Source organism: Toxotes jaculatrix, chromosome 3 (assembly GCF_017976425.1).
Source record: "Toxotes jaculatrix isolate fToxJac2 chromosome 3, fToxJac2.pri, whole genome shotgun sequence".
NCBI classification, from domain to species: Eukaryota; Metazoa; Chordata; class Actinopteri; family Toxotidae; genus Toxotes; species Toxotes jaculatrix.
The window spans coordinates 1,210,846-1,228,632 of record NC_054396.1 but is presented as its reverse complement, the minus strand read 5'-3'; the positions used below and the strand labels follow the sequence as shown (position 1 = coordinate 1,228,632).

At 44.0% G+C, this 17,787-nt stretch overlaps 2 protein-coding genes across 2 annotated transcripts; one reads left to right on the top strand and one right to left on the bottom strand.

Annotated features, from left to right (window-relative positions):
• Window positions 1–252: 252 nt before the first annotated feature.
• c3h3orf14 (chromosome 3 C3orf14 homolog) lies at window positions 253–4,156 on the top strand. The gene is made up of 4 exons (XM_041034277.1): window positions 253–323; window positions 2,157–2,280; window positions 2,749–2,817; window positions 2,949–4,156. Exons 1-4 carry the CDS (start codon window positions 295–297, stop codon window positions 3,123–3,125), a joined length of 399 nt encoding a protein of 132 aa, XP_040890211.1. The 5' UTR covers window positions 253–294; the 3' UTR covers window positions 3,126–4,156.
• An 8,814-nt stretch (window positions 4,157–12,970) lies between these two features.
• Window positions 12,971–16,584, bottom strand: fezf2 (FEZ family zinc finger 2). Its single transcript, XM_041034514.1, has 4 exons — window positions 15,826–16,584; window positions 15,364–15,498; window positions 15,103–15,235; window positions 12,971–13,221 (listed from the first exon to the last, which is right to left on the bottom strand). Exons 1-4 carry the CDS (start codon window positions 16,582–16,584, stop codon window positions 12,971–12,973), a joined length of 1,278 nt encoding a protein of 425 aa, XP_040890448.1.
• Window positions 16,585–17,787: the final 1,203 nt, after the last annotated feature.

The window sequence follows — 17,787 nt, the reverse complement described above, 5'->3', positions numbered from 1 at the left end:
TGTTAATAAACCTGCACTTTTGCTTGGTTTGGACTTAAAAACCTGTTGGTGGATTTTCAATCAGTTTTAAAAACCAAAACATCCAGATTTACGTGAGATTACGTCAAACACTCTAATCTGGAGACCGCGGTAATCCACGATGAACGGGCCCTTGATTTCAATACCTTCGTACAATGCGCTTTTATTTTGAAGTAAAATCGTTCCTTTTCCGGTTCTGTTAAACCAAACTATGGTTGACTTGATACCGAAGTTACCGTTGCAGGGACAGATGAACGCGGCTTTTGCTTCCTGGAAATGGAATTACTGGAGAAACACGAGGAAATGTAAGTCTGTCACCTTTAGTGTGAACTTGTAATGAAACCGTTTGATCAACAACAGTTTCAGCAGGGTCCGTAATTCTTCATTAAACAGGATGACACCACAGAGTTAGCTAACCTAGCTTGACAGCGATGCTGAAGTTAACTTCCGACTCGGGAGGAAAGTTAAAGGAAACATACTTTACAACACACTTATTGTTGCTAGACAATCTAGTTTAAGACTCGGTGCGGTTTGCCGTCTCACTGCTTTTTTTTTCAGATCTTGACAGGTCTGTGCGACGAGGCAGGATTTATGGTCAGCGAGGTAACCTCAGGTTTAACTCTGGGTTTTCATGGTTAACAAGGTGGTTCGCTGCTTACCGGGGTGTGTCACCGTGGTAAACTTACTTTTTGCACACCTACGAAGCACCTTCAACAGACCCAGGATTTCTTTTTTGTTATGAGGCTTCCCTGATCCTGACATCGGCTGTCCTGACTCACCTGTATTACGAAGCCGGCTATTAAATGGCACAGTAAACTCTGGATTATCGACCGGCTACGAGCATGTGAAAGAGTAGTAATCATATGAGAAGAAACGGTGATACCTGCAGATAAATACGGTGATAGCGACATCCAAAGGTGATATTCACCAAAGTAAAACATAAACAACATGATCACATGAGTTGAAGAGAAAAGAAACACTAGAAATAATTTTTAATCAAGTCAGGATAAGGATAGACATATAAGTACAGGGATTATTATTATTATGTTTCATTATTTATTTAATGAAGTTTTTCATTTTGTTGATCTCAGACCAAAGCCATTCAGCTGTGTGGTTCTGATTTAGCACTAAACATATGTCTTAAGCACAGATTTCAGAGTGTTTTTCGTGATGGTACTGAAATCTTGTGAATGAATGTAAATAAGGCATGCTGTCATGAATGAAGCGACGATGTGACAGCATCTCCTACATGAACAGTGTCTGCTCGCACCTGGTCCCACATATCACAGCTCATGACTACAGGCCTGGTAGATGGAAGAAAGAATTCATATTGATTTCACTGTCTTTGCAGAATAAGTTATTCTCATTTTTCTTCAGAAAGATTTTTTTTTTCTTGTTGTAGCGAGAACACGTTCCCACCCAGAATGTCTCATAAACGTGTTGCAATGTCACTTTCATACTCAGACTTTGACAAGTTGAGAGGAGTGAGAGTTGTGTTTCAGTCATAATTGACCTCTTCACAGCTTCACTGTGCAAATTAATGTCTTTTCTATTATCTGACTGCTCTAAAATGTCATGTTCATTTTCCTCACTGTTTATCCAAAAAGTATATATCAGCATTGAGCTGAAATACTGAACAAAATGTTGATGATTGATTCAGATTATGTGTGTGTATGTGTGTTATGGTCAGGAACATAACACCAGAAACATCTAATGCTTTTCAGTGTTTTGTATCATTGTAAATTTTATATTTCTGACTTCTGATTATTTGACTTTATGGTAGCTGTTCAGATAAGTTTGGAGACCATACCTTCCAGACTCTTAGCTAAGCTACACCTTTACCTTCCCCTTCCTCCCACTCTCCCTTTCCTTCCTTATATTTATAGTGTGTTTGATTGTTCTTATTGAACGTAAATAAAGAGCCACACATTTTCTTTTATTACCAATTATTCTGTTTCAGTTTTTCATTTCTTTTACCGTTTTATTTTATTCATTCTTTCACAGAATGAAAAGTTGCCTTTTTTAATCAAAACAGGGACAGAAATGTTTGTACTGTAATGTGAAACACCCACCAGTCAGTGTTCTTACTTGGAGGTTTTTATTGGTCGAATATGGAAGCTATCGTTGTCTGACATCAGTTTAGGAAGAAGAGCAGAGCTGCTGGAGCAGATGGAGGGCCGCAGAGAGCAGCTGAAGGTCCTGAGGAAGCAGCGGATGAAGGAGTCTGAGGCCGCTCGTCACAGGAATGCTGCGTTGCTGCAGGTAAGGACTGAAGCCCCTGCACACCTGTGGTCCACCCAGTAGCTTACTTTATCTTTGGCTGATCAGAGTTCTCCTCTGGACTGTGTGGATGTGTACAGACTAGGGTTAATTGACATCTCCTTGACTGTGCTGTTAATCAAAAAACGTTTGTCTTTGTTGTTTTGGTGTTTCAGTGTGAAAACTGCGTTTTCAAATGCATCTGAATTTGTGCGTTTTTGAAGCAGCCTCAGGAAAAGATGAGAGAAATGTCTTTGAACAACTCATCCAAACAAGTATTCAGACAAGAGTAATCTATGAAAGTAACCAGTGTAAAGCAATAAGACATAAATCCATTTTTTTTTGCCATCAGTGCATGTCATTGAAAGGAAACAATGGCCACAGTGTGAACAGAGAAGAGTAAATAAATATATATAAATAAATATAAATAAAAAAAATAAATAAATCAGCATTTGCTCTCTGTTTCTGCAGGAGTTACAGAAGATAGAGGATCGTCACAGAGGGAGACATCTGTCACACCCAAATGTCCTGGCTCTGGAGGTAACAAGTGTTTGATTTACAGAGTTCCTGTAGGAAGCTCTGTTCAGACCTGTCTGAAGATGGAGTCAGATGTGGTGTCTCTCTGTTTTGGGACCCAAACCAATAAGGCTGATATTGTTTCTTTCTTTCAGACAAGATACTGGCTGTCTGTGGAAGAGTCCATCCTAGACTGGGAAAACTTCCTCCTGGGTAAAGGCCCACACCCAACTGATGGTCCAGGACAGGCGCCCAGGAGAGCCAAACAGAAACCCGGCACAGCTAAAGACCAGGGCCTGCCTCCTCGGCCAAAACCTAGGACTGCTAGATAGGTGAGAGGTGATTTGTATGGCACTGTTGTAGCCTGAAGAATACCTTTGACAGTAAAGTCACATGATGCAAATAAGCACAAGTCAGGTGATTTTTGTACCCACTTCAGAACAACATTGTGATATTGGTCAGACCCACGTCTGCAGTTGATCTGAATGGGTCCAGAGCAGAGCAGAGCTGGGTGCTGGTTAGAGGGCCCCCCAGCTTTGATCAGCTGGTGCTTCTTTCGTGGTTGGACTTAATTCAGGGATATCAACATTTCAGTGTTATTTAACCAACTCACTGAAAAGCTGATCATGCAGGATAACGTCATACCGTGTCCAGCCTGACAGCAGCAGGAGCCTGAGTGTGCTGAGTTTCTGAAACCTGTGTCAGTGTTTGAGTAATGTTGAGTAAAAACCACTAGAGGGAGCCAGTGTTATAGATAAAAAGAAAAAGCTCACCGTGTGGAAGGCAGCACCTTTGGTTTAGAACATGTCCATACAATGTTTAGCTTGTTACGCTAAATAATTTCTATTCATATTTAGAAACTACAAGCCACCTTTGTCCCTCAGTATGACGACAGGCAAGCGTCATGTTCAGTTCAGGTGACTGTTTCCTTTCTTCTAAACAGATGTTTTACCAACACTGAGAGAATCTAACATGAGCTCATTAATCTCTCCATCTTTGAAGGACAGTCGGGGCTCAATTACGAGTGTCAGCCTTTTTTACTTGATTATTCATATATTCATATTCATAAATATGAATACCTGGAAAAAAATCTGATATTACAGAAAGATCCAGAAAATATCTGAAAATATCAAATGACATACAAAACAATAAAAAGGTGTTTACTGCAGTAAACTATATAACAAAATAATCACATAATTTCAACATGATTCCTCCGAAATTCTGTTCTCAAAAGAAGCCATTTTGTACAGATGTTGTACAGATGCATTTCATTTTTTTCTCTTTTATATCTGTAAGCTGTAAATGTTAATACTCAAAGGAAATAAAGTCTTGAAATAAATATAACTTTGGTGTATTAAAATGAGAATCAGGCGTTGCAGTGGTTAATTCTTCAGGCTCTGTGGAGCTCCAGCCGCGGGGAGCCCTGCACTCTGCGTTTACAGAGGCTTCGGCTTTGTCGGCTGCTGTATTTACCAGATGAGCCTATGCAGTATGACTGCTTCCATTCATGGGGTTACAGGGGGTCACAGCAGCAATACAGCCCGCGTCTTATCCGGCTGATATCGCTGAAGTTGGTTGTGGATGTACAGAGCAGAGACGTGGGGTTCAGGGACAGGGGAATAATAAGAGGAACATGTGGGGGGGGGGGGGGGGGGTCTTTATCCATTGCCAGGGTGGATGAAGACCCCCACCCCCTCACTTTTACCTCCTCTCTCCACGCCAGCAGAGATGGCACCCCCTCGCTTTAACCCCTAATTGTCGGTGATCAGACCTGCGCAGGGCTGACGCGGAGTGGCGGCTTGACAAACGCAATCATCCGGACAGCCGGGATTGAAGTGGCTGGTGGTTGGCAGCTGCCCAGGCTCCTCAGCTGGGGCCCCAGCACTGAAGGCCCTCAGGGGGGTCAACTAGCCACCAGCCACCACTGACTGACTGACTGACTGGACCAGTCTGGACTGATAGGGGTTTGGGTGGTGGGGTGCTGGTTTGGAGCGGGACGGGGGGCAAGTGCTCTGAGGTCAAGGGCAGGATTTAAGGAAGAAAAGGGTGGGGGAAGCATTAGGGCTGCGCGTCCAATCATGGGTGACAGGATCGGGTGGTGGGAGGATGAGGGTGGGGGCGGTGGCGGGGGGGGGGGGGGGGGGTTGATGAAGATGCAATGTAGCAAATTATCTAAAAGGGTTTTGAAGAGCACGATCTGGAGCCCTTCCAAATGACTAGACCTGTATTATGTATTCTAATGGTCGAGGGCCCCGGGGTGCTGAAGCCTGAATCCGCCGCTGTTGTCAGTGACCAGACCTAGACTCGCTCTGCCAGCCACCGATGACAACAATGACCCCTCAGACGGCAGCCCGGCTCTCCTCCAGCCCTCCTCAGTCTCTGGTGGCGTGGCATGAATCTGGAGCCATATGATTATGCAACGCGGTTCGGCTATTGAGAGCCCACTGAGAGCCCTGACAGATAATTGGCTGAGCCCAAAGCCGTGCAAATGGTTAAGTGTCGACTCCAGTTGATTGGATAATGGGTAATTGCACGCTGCATTTCATTCAGTGATATGCTGTGGGTGTAGCAGGGGCGAGTGAAGGGGAGGGAAAGAATGGAGGAGGGAAAATATTTTGGCGTGCTGTGTTTTTGCAGCCTGTTATTTCACACTTTGAGTCTGTTGCATTTGTTTGGATCACAGGTTCGTATCAACTGCTGATGCAATTTAAATTGCAAATGACATCATTTCATTGTTGTGCGGTTCCTTTTTTTTTTTTTCCATTTTCTCACTCAGTTTTTGACTTCACGTTTTCACAGATCTGAGCGGCGGCTGATGAGCGCTGTGCCTGGTGGCGCTGTTTGAGGCTTCCCTCTGACCCTGTGAGAGCTCGCGAGTCCCGAGTCTCTCCTTTGATCATGGCATGTCACCTCTACTTAACAGCCCGGGCTGCCAGCTCTTTGTCTTTTCCTTCACAGATGCCTTGACTGTTGTCATGTTGTCTCACATTAAAGAGAAGGCTTTCATGTCATACACTAAGAGGAAGCAGCACTGGCCTTAAGGTAGCTCGGCGTAGCTCCTCATCGACTGCACAAGCTCGAGTGTAACATTTCCTGTTTAACAGTCCGTAACTTCACTTGTGTAACTGTAATCACACACTTCTCTGCTCTCTTATAGCTCCATCCAAAAGAAAATGCTTTTTTTTTTCTTTCCTTTTTTCAAATTTCGTGCACTTAAACAGAACCAGCTTTCTGGAGCTAATGCGAAAATTCTTCCCCGGCTGAACTTGAATATACTTGAGCTGCATTATTGCTCTTAGAGAAGCCCAGTGGGGGGATTGTGCTTGCTGAATTCCACTTCAGTCACTGTATTGATCGTGCTTCCATGGATGTCTTTCTGCCGTCGTCTGGTAAAGTCAGAAAGTGCGGTGCCATTCATATCAACTGACGGATTAAGTGGGCAGCTGAAAGGACACGTATGAATTTTGTGTTTGTGTACCGGCGCCTTTTGTTGATATTGATTCCGCCTTGGCATGGATCCACACATGGCACCAGCGTGTTGTGTTTCAATCTTAATTAAGTCCTTTATCACGCTCTAATGAGTTTACTGTCACACACACCAGTCAAAGCAAACACTTAAATGGGTTTCTTACTTAAGAGAAAGCACATGGGTAATCACTCTCTCTTCTGTTCAGGCGTTTCTGCTGCAGTGTAGTGTGGAAAAAAAAAAAAATCTTCGACTTTTAGTGGAGAAGGACACGGTCTAATATATTTAGTCCCCGTGTTAAGCTGAAGAAGGTACAGTTAGAGCACAAGCTTATATTTAAATATACATTATATGTTGTGGCTATATATTTAGATATATAGATTCAGATATGCATAGATAAAGATATATGTAGATACATAGATATATGCACATTTTTGAGACAAAAATGGTATGGTCTACAGTGGGCTGTTTCATTGACAGGGGTTCAGGCTTTTGTTAGCTTAACCTGACTAAACCAAACCTAACATCAGGATCCTAGATTAATACTCTCACGAAAGAGAGTCTCATGAAAAAGAGTCTTACATTTATTTATTAAGAGATGATAAAAAAAAGTTAAATTCAGCAAGGTCATCTCTCAACATTAAACTTTAGATCCATGTGTCCACAGGTTGAATTGTCTTAACTTTAACAAATTAGTTTTACGACCGTGCTCATGTTCCTCAGAATTCATTTAGCACGCAGTTTCATGAAAAAGATGTTCTTAAACATGTTTTTATTGGTATTTGTGTTTGGTATTTGGTATTTCCCAGTGACTGCTTATCTTTCCCAGCTTGCAGTGCAGCCTCATGTGGGGTTTTTAGTTGAGTACGAGGGGGTCTTTTAATTGTGTGAGCCAGCAGAGTGGTTTGTCATTAACACGGTGGCCTAAAGTGAAGGAGGAGAGGACGTTTCCCAGCAGGGCCAGGTCAGGTCAAAAGGATTAACTGTAGCACCGGACATCCCCAAATCAACTGATCCTACCCAACAATGACTCACTGCTTTAATACCACTAGAAAAGAGCTGAGTGCAGCCGGAGCGTGATGGAGAAAATGGCTCATTGGTTTGCAACATCAGAGGATCACATTAAATTGCTTGTAATTAGCTGGACAAAGATTTACATATTTGAATAGACCCTGTTATGTGTGTGTTAATTTGTCTTGTTTGCAATGATGTGGGGATTGTGTTAGAATTTGTGGTTCCCATTTTCAGAAAGAGGCTCTGGAGGGTATGGTTCAGTTATCAGGGTACTGCTCAGCCTCCCTGGGAAAGTTTATGGCAGACGCTCCAACCGTATGTCCAGCTTCAGGTCCAGCAGGAGGATGGGAGGGGTGATGGGAGTTTCCTCATCCAGTCTACGTGTGCTTTGTGGACTTTGAGGTGGCTTACAACCTTGTCTCTGTATAACGCATACCCCCCCATACTCCTGTAGTATCAGAGTCGTTGCCACAAGCTGTCTGGTCCTTGTATTAGAATTAGAGCTGTGTCTGTATTCTCGTGGGTGTTGGCCTCCGCCAGCTTTGTCTCGTGTCACCACTTTGCTTCTATTTGTGGTTTTCCAGGAATTCAAGGGGGCTGGCAAAATTGCTTCTCTGCTCTTTGCAGATTATGTGGTTCTGTTGGTTTCATCAGACTTTGACCGTGCTGAGGAGGGGACCTGAGGCAGAAGGCAAAGCTTCCGATTTACGAGTCGATCTACATCCTCAAGACTTACCAACGGTTGGGAGCTTCAGGAATACAAGCAGCTAAAATGAGTTCCCTCTGTAGGGAAGGCAGACCCAGAACTCATCTGGTCCTACTATATCTGAAGTTAAATAAGGAAATAAGACAGTAAGACTGGGACTGTCGTGCTGGAAACTGCAAAAGGGACGGATTATTTGCTGCAGGACAAATAAAGTGATTTTATTGCACCTTCTCAGGCAACAAGAACCTGCAGAGCCATTTTACCTGTGTGTCGAGAGACACTGAAGTCCCTCAGCTGGCTGTGGGGTAGCTCAGTATGCTAAGACCATTTGTATTCTATAGAAAACACCACATAAATGATTTTAGATGCAAGTGAAAAACAAAATTAGAAACAGCAGAACCAGGTGGGGTCAGGCCTGCATCACCCTCCTCCTTCACCTAAGAAAGGATGGAGGTAGCCCCCCCCCCCAACAGATTCAACCCTCAAGCTACTAACCAGATAGGCAAGAAGGGTGGACAGACAAATGGACGGATGGAGGTCAGAGAGCGGAGTCTGACAGCAGATCAGCGATGAGATCTCCCTCCCTGCTCAATTCCCAGCAGCCCGCCACTTCCCCTCCCAGCCACAAAGCACCTTCTCCTGGCCTGTTGCGCCCTTGACATGCCAAGGCAGGCAGGCAGGCAAGGGACATCTCAGGGACAAGCTGCTCGCCACTGTCTTTAAGACGTTCTGATGAGGTTTTGGTGGTGAAAGGCTCGGGGGTTGACTTTGTAAAAGAATCTCAATGAGGTGCGAGTGAATGCGGCCGCTCTTCCATTTTAATCTGTGTGTTTGGCAGCTTCTTGAGTGGCTCATTTCCATGCATCGCACCCTGAATTCCCTGAGTGCCCAGCCCGACACATTCAGGGACTTTCTGCTTGGACTTTTGAGCCAGATCACAGTTCATGACAGCATTTTCTTCACCGAGCGTAACGACAAACCTACTCTTCGCAAGACACGTAACATAAATGTGTTTTTCAACAGAGCATCTCAGTATTTCTGAATTCCATTGTTGCCCCCTTCCATCCTCCATCCTTTCATTTAAAGCAGCCATAGAGCCAAAGAGCGGAGAGAAGCCACTGCTCATTAACCCCTCAGTACTTAACAATGAATCCTGGAAGGCTCATTGTGCCAAATGGCCAGTTCCTCCCAAATGGAAAGCAGGGGGGGCCTATCATACTCAAAGACCTAACACACATAACTATTACTGTTTTTCATTGGTCTTTAAAAAGCTCCAAATACTTATCATGTCACCCCATTGAGTTTTCTTATTTTACTTTTATTTTATGCATCTGTAGGTGCACTGACATAAAACACCCCTCAAATCAAAATCTAGATTTACAGACTTTCTCTTTCAGTCTGTCTTTATCTCATTTTTACTGACATTTGTTTCCTAATAATGCCATGTTTTTTAGATTCAGGCTGACCTGTCGGCCATCAGGTCAAAAGAATTACTCATTTTCCCCTACTGACATTATGTATGTAGGGTTTTAAAATAAAATGCCCCATTGCATAGCCTTTAGGTAACGGTATTACATGTTGTGGGAACGTAGTCGGCTGGCTGTTGCACACAGTGACACACAACTGTCACCCCGCCCTCTTCTAAAGAAAAAAAAGAAAAAAAAAAAGCTGCATGTTGCGGGGGCATTTTAATTGGAATTTCATGTGGGCTAAACTGAGGGGAAACTGATGTAAGTTAACATTTGGTAGACTTAATTGGTCCTTTTCTCTCCCTCCTCCTCGATCGGGCACTTACGGGGCCGCCGCCGAAGCTTCCCCGCTAATCTCCCATTTACAATCAATTCAGAGCGCCAGACAAAAAGTCCGCCTCTCTCTTTTCTTCTCTTCCTGTCTCAAACGAGCTCCTTTGTGGTCCGTAAATTGCCTGAATCCCCCGGTTGATCCCCCGGTGGCGGAGGGAGTGAAAGAAAGATGTCCTCATGTTGTTGACAGCTGATTATGGCGCGCGCTCCCGCGCTACCTCGCCATCGGAGAGAGGGGGGGGCTCCGCCTCTAATCTTCTCCTCCGCGTGGGCGCGCCTTAATTAAAGCTGCCGTTCGTCAATTAACGTGTTTGTGGATGTTGAGGCGGTTGCTCAGATGTTGGAGAGGTGCAGCAGGAGGTGGGTGGGTGGGTGGAGGGGGGGAGTGCAGAGAAAAGGGCAACCTGCTTTGCCTTTAGGTTGTTTACTGCTCCGACATTGTTGTTCATGTCCCGCAGCCTGCAGGCTCTGGACTCATGTGTATACACACACACAGACACACACACACACTGCTACTCTGCGCGCGCGCGTTCTCTGATTCTCACCACACACATTGCTTTGGATAAAAGTAAAACATAGGCTTGGTGGTGAAACAAAAACATGAGGGTGAAACAGCAGCTTTATGGATCATCTGCTCCACAGGAATGTGTGAAGAGGAGCAGGGCTGAGGTCGTGTCCATGGTTCTTTTTCTGCGAGTTCTGTGAAGTTGGGTTCGGACATCATTTTATTTATTTATTATTTATAATAATTTATATATATATATATATATATATATATATATATATATATATATATATATATATATATATATATATATATATATACTGTTATGTTCGTGAAATTGTTCGGAAGGCTATGAAACATCATGGAGCATTGCATAAAGAGATAGTGATAAACCTTTTATTTTTAGATTTAACATTTTATATTTCGTTTTCTTGGAGGATGTATGACACACTTTTTTTTTTTTTTTTTTTTTTTTTTAAGAAATTAACAACTAAACAAATAATAAAAATCAACCATCAACAATCGACCCCCCCCCCCCCACCCCCCCCCCCCCCCCCCCCCCCCCCCCCCCCCCCCCCCCCCCCCCCCCCCCCCCCCACCCCCCCCCCCCCACCCCCCCATCTTGATTCATGATGCGAAACAAAAAATAAAATAATATTAATTTAGCAAATATGTTAGACTTGACCAAACTCTGCAACAAAACCAAGAAGAAATCCAACTCCTCTCATCCTCCATCCTGATCTCACTGTCACATCCATCAAGTGAAAACCGTGTATCTCCAATCTGCTGAATTTAACAGCCTTGATGCAGGTTTTTAATTTGTTTTTATTAGACCAAGAGTCATTAGGTCTTTTTTTTATTAACCACAGATGGAAATCTAAATGAAACTGAATGTCAGAGGAGCTGCATTGACATGTGCTGATACCGAAAGTCAGAGTTATTTTTCTTTTATTTGAATCGAATGTCCACGACCCCCTTTGAGTCAGTTTTTATTAAAGTTGACAGTTTGGCAGTTTTCCCTCTTATCAAATTGCCTGCGCCCGTGTCCCTGATGCGGACTCATGAAATAGGTGAGCGAGGCATTCATCTGGCAATATTAGCCCTGCCAGGCTTCTGTAGGCCTGGCCGGGCCCGGCTGAGCGCTAATTGGCTGTTAATAGAAAGAGCGCCATTTGGGTACACGGATCTGCCTCTCCACAGAATGTGTGCAGGGATAATATTGTTCCAGGAGCCGTGCGGAGAATAACTTGTGGTCTATTAACGCAGAGGCCCAGATGAGGAGCTGCGGCCTGAGTGCTCCATTATCTCCTGTTCTGATGAGCGGCTCCGGATGCGACGAACCCCCCCCCCCCCCCTCCTTCTCTCCCTCCTCCTCCCCCCTCCACAATCAAGCCTCCCGAGGCCGTTTAGCTGGTTAATGTAATTCTTTTTCAAGGGCCCGTGTTATCTCTGATCATTACGCCGGAGTCAAGTGTAAATGGTGCAGTATTAAGATCGTGTCTGTCAATAAATGGTGGAGCAAAGTGGCTGCAGAGCATACACTAGAGCCGGCCTGTGTCTATATGTGGGTTTCTGACAAAACTTCGAAATAAAACGCCCGCAAAAGTTTGAACTATGATCCAGAAATGTGATCCTGTGTGTGTCTGAATGTCATCAGCATTCATTCACCTGACAAACTTGTTGTTTTTTTTTTGTTTTTTTTTTTTTTTTAAATATACCTGAAACAGTCACGTGGAGGCTTATAACGCTGCTCTTTGGTTCTGGGGTTCAAAACATGGCAATACATCTAATAAAACCAAACAAATGAACGAATGAAGTCAGAAAACAAACAAACCGGAAAACAGCCAATAGAACAACAATTCACAAAACACAACAAATCTCAGTATATTCGCTGTTTTTTTGAAGTGTGGCTGTTTTTAATGTTGTGTTGATTTGTTGTCACCGTGTATTTAGTATTTAGAAAAAAATGTCCACGTTTTGCACCAGTCAGCTAAAACCCACACCCACAAAATAAAAGTGTCTAAACTTAGTCAATACAACTTTCATCATATTATTCAATTTTATTTTCAAATGCCTTTCAAAAAAAAAAATGGAAACAACATGGCTCAAACATTCAGTTTTATAAGTTATAACTTATTCATTCACATTAACATTTTTTTGTGAAATACACAACATGGCGATGCGTTCCCCCAGACAATTCACATTTTAAATAACTTTTTTTTTTTTTTTAATTTCCATAACCTATTATTTACAGTTCCATCCATCAGGGAGACTGATGGTTTCTCCCCCCTGTTTGATGCTTGTAACTGGCAAAGCAGGAAGAAATTCTATCTGGACAAAAAAAACAAAAAACAAAAACAAAACTATAATACTCCTACAGTATGGGACCAGTGTTAAGTGTAAGGATGTTGGATCTTCATCCCTGGTCTTTAGTCCCTACAGTGTCGCTGCTGGTACACTCAGGGAACAGGATCCTTAAAACTTCCTTTCTTTCTTTCTTTCTTTATTTTTTCTTGTTAAGGGCTCGTGTCCGATTTCATCGCACCACCCCCCCAACCTGCTCTCTGGAAAACAGTTCAACGTGGCCACAAACAGCAAGGACGCCCAGCCAAGTCTTTCTGAGGCCTCGCACTCTGAATTAGATTGTTCAAATGCTGGGGCGCGGGAGGAATCAGCAGCGCGGCTCAGCTCTGCAGTTGTCTGGAGGCCTCTGTGGCCGCAGAGAAGCCGTTGTCGTGCAGCTTCCTGATGTGTTTCTTCAGGTCAAAGTTGCGGCAGAAGCCCTTGCCGCAGGTGGCGCAGGTGAAGGGCTTCTTGTCGTTGTGCGTGTGCATGTGGAAGGTCAGGTTGTAGATCTGGTGGAAGGCCTTGTTGCAGATGGAGCACTTGTACTGCTTCTCGCCGCTGTGCGTCAGCTTGTGGTTCTTGTAGTTTCCTGGAGAATAAGTAAATAAATAAATATAAAATAAACAAATGAAATACGATTTTTTAAATAGTCATGTCTTCACATTTATTCTAACCAGCTGTTCAAAACTGAAAAGCATTCAACGGGCAAAAAAGGTGAAATTATAACCAGCTGTTTTTTTTTTTGTTTTTTTTTTTACAACTGCTCCTAAAAACTCCAACTGAACTGAATGGAACATAAACCTCCATGCACAAGAGCGTGAATAACGTCCCATCAACTCACATCACACTTCCTGTGACTGTAAACTATACACCACAACATGGACATTTTCCTGTGTGACATCAGCTTAAAACTAAGACGTTAGCTGCCTTACGTTTCTTTCCCCTGCAAAATAAAGTGTGGAATCAAAATTGGATGGCAGGTCTTTGTGTGAATGAATGAATAAAAATGTGAACTGAGTTCTGAGCTGAGCAGCAGCACAAAGACCCATCTCTCAGAAGTGATCTGCAGTCTGATTCTGGATTATTTAAACTCAGTTGCACCTGTTTGTGTTGCAATTTTGTGACTTTTTAAAAATCCAAAGCTTCCTACAAATGAAGCTGCAGAAAATTGGAATGAAACAAAAGAATTTTCCACAGATGAAATAGACTGAAAAAGATGGAACCTTTTATTTTCCCTTTTTTTTTTTAATGGAGGGTTGAAGCAGAGCAGGAGAAAGTGAGACACTGTCTGCCGTCTGCTGGGAACCTTCTAGGAAAGTGAGGATGAAAGAGGCCTTCTTTTCTTTCTCTTTTCTTTTCCTCCCACCAAGGTCAGCAGTTCATTGTGAAGTTAGAGCCTCCTCTGTCCCTCTGCCTCTGCCTAGACTTCATTAATCAGGGTTTTGTGTGCCGAAGTCAAGAAGTTGTCAAACTTTGTCAAAATCAAGCGCAGCGACAACTCAACAACAACAACAACCGAAAAAAAAAAAAAAAAAAAAAAGAAGCCCCGATTCCCCCAACTTGGCTGGGGTCTAGCAGCTGACCCAGAGCAAATGCTGCCGTCTTGAAGGGAGAATTAGTCCGTGTAAAGTGACATGTCCTATTTCCACTGATCGCCTCGCACTCGTCGGTGGGGCCTGCAATTATTTCCTCTTTCATTACTCTCATCCATAACTAAGAGCAGCAGCAACAGCAGCAGCAACATATGGTGATGCTTTCACCCCTGCCAGTATTTCTTTCAAAGCCACTCTGGAGATTCCTTCACAATAAAACACGCAGACATTTCCCTGCAGTTTCTTTAAACCCATGCATGGCTGCACCACCACAGGAAATATAAGTGCAGAGCATAAGCAGCTGTCATTGTCCAGAAAAAAAAAAAAAGAAATCCTCATGATGAATTAAATACCTCATAATAACCTGTTTTTCTTTTCCTCTGCACCTGGAGTCAAACTATGCAGAGATAAACAGCAACATCCAGCAGCTGGCTCACAGGAATATACTGCTATAACTTTACGAGGCAATAATTAATAAGAATAAAAACACCTGGGAAAATCTTATTTTATTTAAAAAAAAAAAAAATCAAGTGAAATTATTTATCTGTTCCCAGGATTTTTTTTTAATGGAAACTGTCATTGTTTTAAAATGAGAGGATTATTTCTGTGGTTTTTGAAAAATGCTCGTTAGCATCGAAATAGATGAGATCATGTAACAAGTTTTCTCTTTTTGAGGAAACACTACAGAACGCAACAAAAGACAAAAATTAAACTTTTTTTTTTTTTTTTTTTTTTGGCCCCCTTTTTTTCCCCACACACGCGCCGAAATGTTTTGGGAATATTATATGAATTTTAAAGCCAAGGTCCAGAGTTTGGAGAGATAATCCTCATCCTGATGTGGAGCCTTTTAGAAGATGACAGCAGGCCGGAGCACTCACCTTTCTGATGGAAGCCTTTCCCGCAGAACTCGCACACGAACGGTTTGTACCCGGCGTGGATCCGTACGTGAGTGTTGAGCGTCGAGCTCCTGTTGAACGCCTTCCCGCACTGGTTGCACTTGTGAGGCTTCTCCTTTTACAGAAAAAAAAATCCACAATCATATTAATAATAAAAAAGAGAAAATCAAATAGAACGAAACCCCGCGCGGGATTTTAAAAGTCTGGATGCTGGTGAACGTGTCTCCGCGCACCGCGCCTCACCTGCGTGTGGATGATCTTGTGTCTGCACAGCGTGCTGGCCTGTCGGAATCCTTTGCCGCATACTTTACACACGAAGGGCCGGGCCCCGGTGTGCACCGGCATGTGTCTGGTTAGATTGTAATGCGCGTTAAAAACCTGCGGAGAATAACAATAAATAAATAAACACCGAGGGTATTATTAAGAATAAATTATAAAGAATAATTTTGATAACGCCAGTGATTTTAGAGGCAACGTGCCTCGGAAATCTGTGCGTAAAAACATTTTATTTAGACCATCTGGAATTTAATCTGATTTTAATAATTATTATTATTATTATTTTGTTATTAATTTTTTGAGGGGAAATGTTCGTTATAATGGGAGACATTAGTGGGTGTTTTATTATTATTATTTACTTAAAAACATTAATTCTAAATTTAAGATAAAATGAATATAAACGAAAAAAAAATAAAGTAAACACGTTACCTTTCCACACACTTCACACGTGAAGTTTTTGGGTTTGCCGTCTGCGGTGCCGCTGCCGCTCAGCTTGCTGTGCGTCTTGACTCCGTTCTTCTCGGCGCTCAGGCCGTGGTTCTCCTTCACTATCTGGTCCAGTTGCCCCGGCAGATGTTCCTTGTGCGGGTACTGAGGCGTGGGTAACTTGTCGGCCCCGACCCCTGCCAGTTTGGCGTTCTCCAGCAGCAAGAGTCTGTGGTGCGCCGACAGAGAGGCCTGCGCCTGCGGGTTGGAAACCCAGTGTCCGGCCAGCAGTTCGGACTGCTGGTACGCAGAGTCCAGGTAGTTGAGATAGTAGAGCGAGCCTCCGCTGGGCACGGCCACGGCCTGGTGGATGACCTGCGGTTTCACCACCCTGCTCCCCGACGTCAGCAGCGGCTGCTTCAAGCTCGGCTCCGCTTTGCCGCATAAGCCGCAGTTCCCTTTGCACGGAGCGGCTGCAGAACCGCAAAAAGTCCCCCTCAAACTGGCTCTCCACAGCTCCGAGTAGTTCATCAGCGCCTTGGCTTGGAGGTCGTAGCTGAAGGGCTGCAGCGGGATCATGCAGGGGACCGGGGAGCAGAGCCCCAGCAGCTTCTTCCCTTCTGCCCGCTCCTCCGTGCTCCCCTTCGGCTCCGAGCTCTTGGACATGATCCGGTCTATGGAGAAGGCCAGGGTCTTGGGTGCCGCGGACGGTCCGGTCCTACCGCAGGACATCACCGTCTCCAGCGAGGCAGAACTTGCCATTTTGTTGTTGTTGTTGTTGATGTTGTTTTTTGTTTTCTTTGCAGCAAGAGCAGAACTTGGTGTGAGCAACAACCGGTATAGTCCGACCCGCTCCTCCAGCTGCCCCGCGTCTTTTCACTCTCCTGAGCTCCCAGCAGAAAAGACAGGAGGACACATCAGTTTAATAAGCACCTTGCTGTCACAGTGTCACGAATTTGCATTCAAATGGCCACCCGCCCCCCGCCCCCCCCCTCCACACCACCCCCCGCAACAATAGCATCCAGGGGTGATGGATTAATGCTCATTAACTAGTGCACACAAAATTAACAGGACATTACAGAGCTCGTTAGGGAGAAGAAGAAGAAGAAGAGAAAGAAGAGAGCGAGAAGAGACAAAGATGCTGCACAGCCTCAGCTCCTGGAGAATGCGAGCGCCTGAAAGTTGAGTCGGTGTCGGAGTTTACCTCTTTAATGGTCAGATGGTTCTGTGGAGAAACCAGCCGACTGCTCTCTGTCACATGTTGGCAGCGGCCGCCCACTCCTCAGCTCGGATCACTGTCTCCTGACATCAGCGGGCACCCAAACTCTTAACTGAGTGACAGGGAGACGCCCTCATCAACCTGCACGCCACGAGGAGGGACGCTCTGCGGAGGGGGGGCGGGGTTCAGGGGGCGTGGGCACGAGTTTATAGAGGCTACCTATGAGATGTATGAGACATAAATATATCAATATAAATATTTTTTAAAAATCACTGAAGGAAATGGGTGAATATGCTCATGATTGTGTTTGCATCATTAAACACGCACTGGAGGAGGAATCTGCTTTCACTTGGTTAATAAGACATTCATCTTTTTCTTTCTCAGTTTGGGTGCATTTTTTTTTTCTTTTTATGCAGCAGCAGAAAGCTGCTAATCCTCCGAGATGGGATCCCTCTTTTTTTTTTAAACTACACCGGCTTATATACTTACTTACTGTTGGTATAAAATTCGAGGACGTCCAATTTCCACCTGTTTAAAAGCGGAGACTCCCTTCGGATCCTATTAAACGTTGTTCTTCCTTCTCTCTATTCAAAAGAAGCAATTTTCCCAAACCGATTCAAGGCTCAACTCAGGGGCAGGGAGGGGAAGAAAAAAAAAGGAAAGAAAAAACACAAGCTCTTTCACTTTTAGCCACTAAAGCACTGCGTGAACCTGGTTTTGTGTTTTTTTTTCTTCCTGCAATAGAG

Excerpts from the sequence above, each read along its gene's own strand:
- c3h3orf14 (XM_041034277.1), top strand. The coding sequence starts at position 295 with ATGGAATTACTGGAGAAACACGAGGAAAT. Across the intron at positions 2,281-2,748 it reads GGAATGCTGCGTTGCTGCAG|GAGTTACAGAAGATAGAGGA; the intron begins GTAAGGACTGAA and ends CTGTTTCTGCAG. Across the intron at positions 2,818-2,948 it reads CAAATGTCCTGGCTCTGGAG|ACAAGATACTGGCTGTCTGT; the intron begins GTAACAAGTGTT and ends TCTTTCTTTCAG.
- fezf2 (XM_041034514.1), bottom strand. The coding sequence starts at position 16,584 with ATGGCAAGTTCTGCCTCGCTGGAGACGGTGATGTCCTGCGGTAGGACC. Across the intron at positions 15,499-15,825 it reads CGTGTGAAGTGTGTGGAAAG|GTTTTTAACGCGCATTACAA; the intron begins GTAACGTGTTTA and ends TATTCTCCGCAG. Across the intron at positions 13,222-15,102 it reads GAAAGGCTTCCATCAGAAAG|GAAACTACAAGAACCACAAG; the intron begins GTGAGTGCTCCG and ends CTTATTCTCCAG.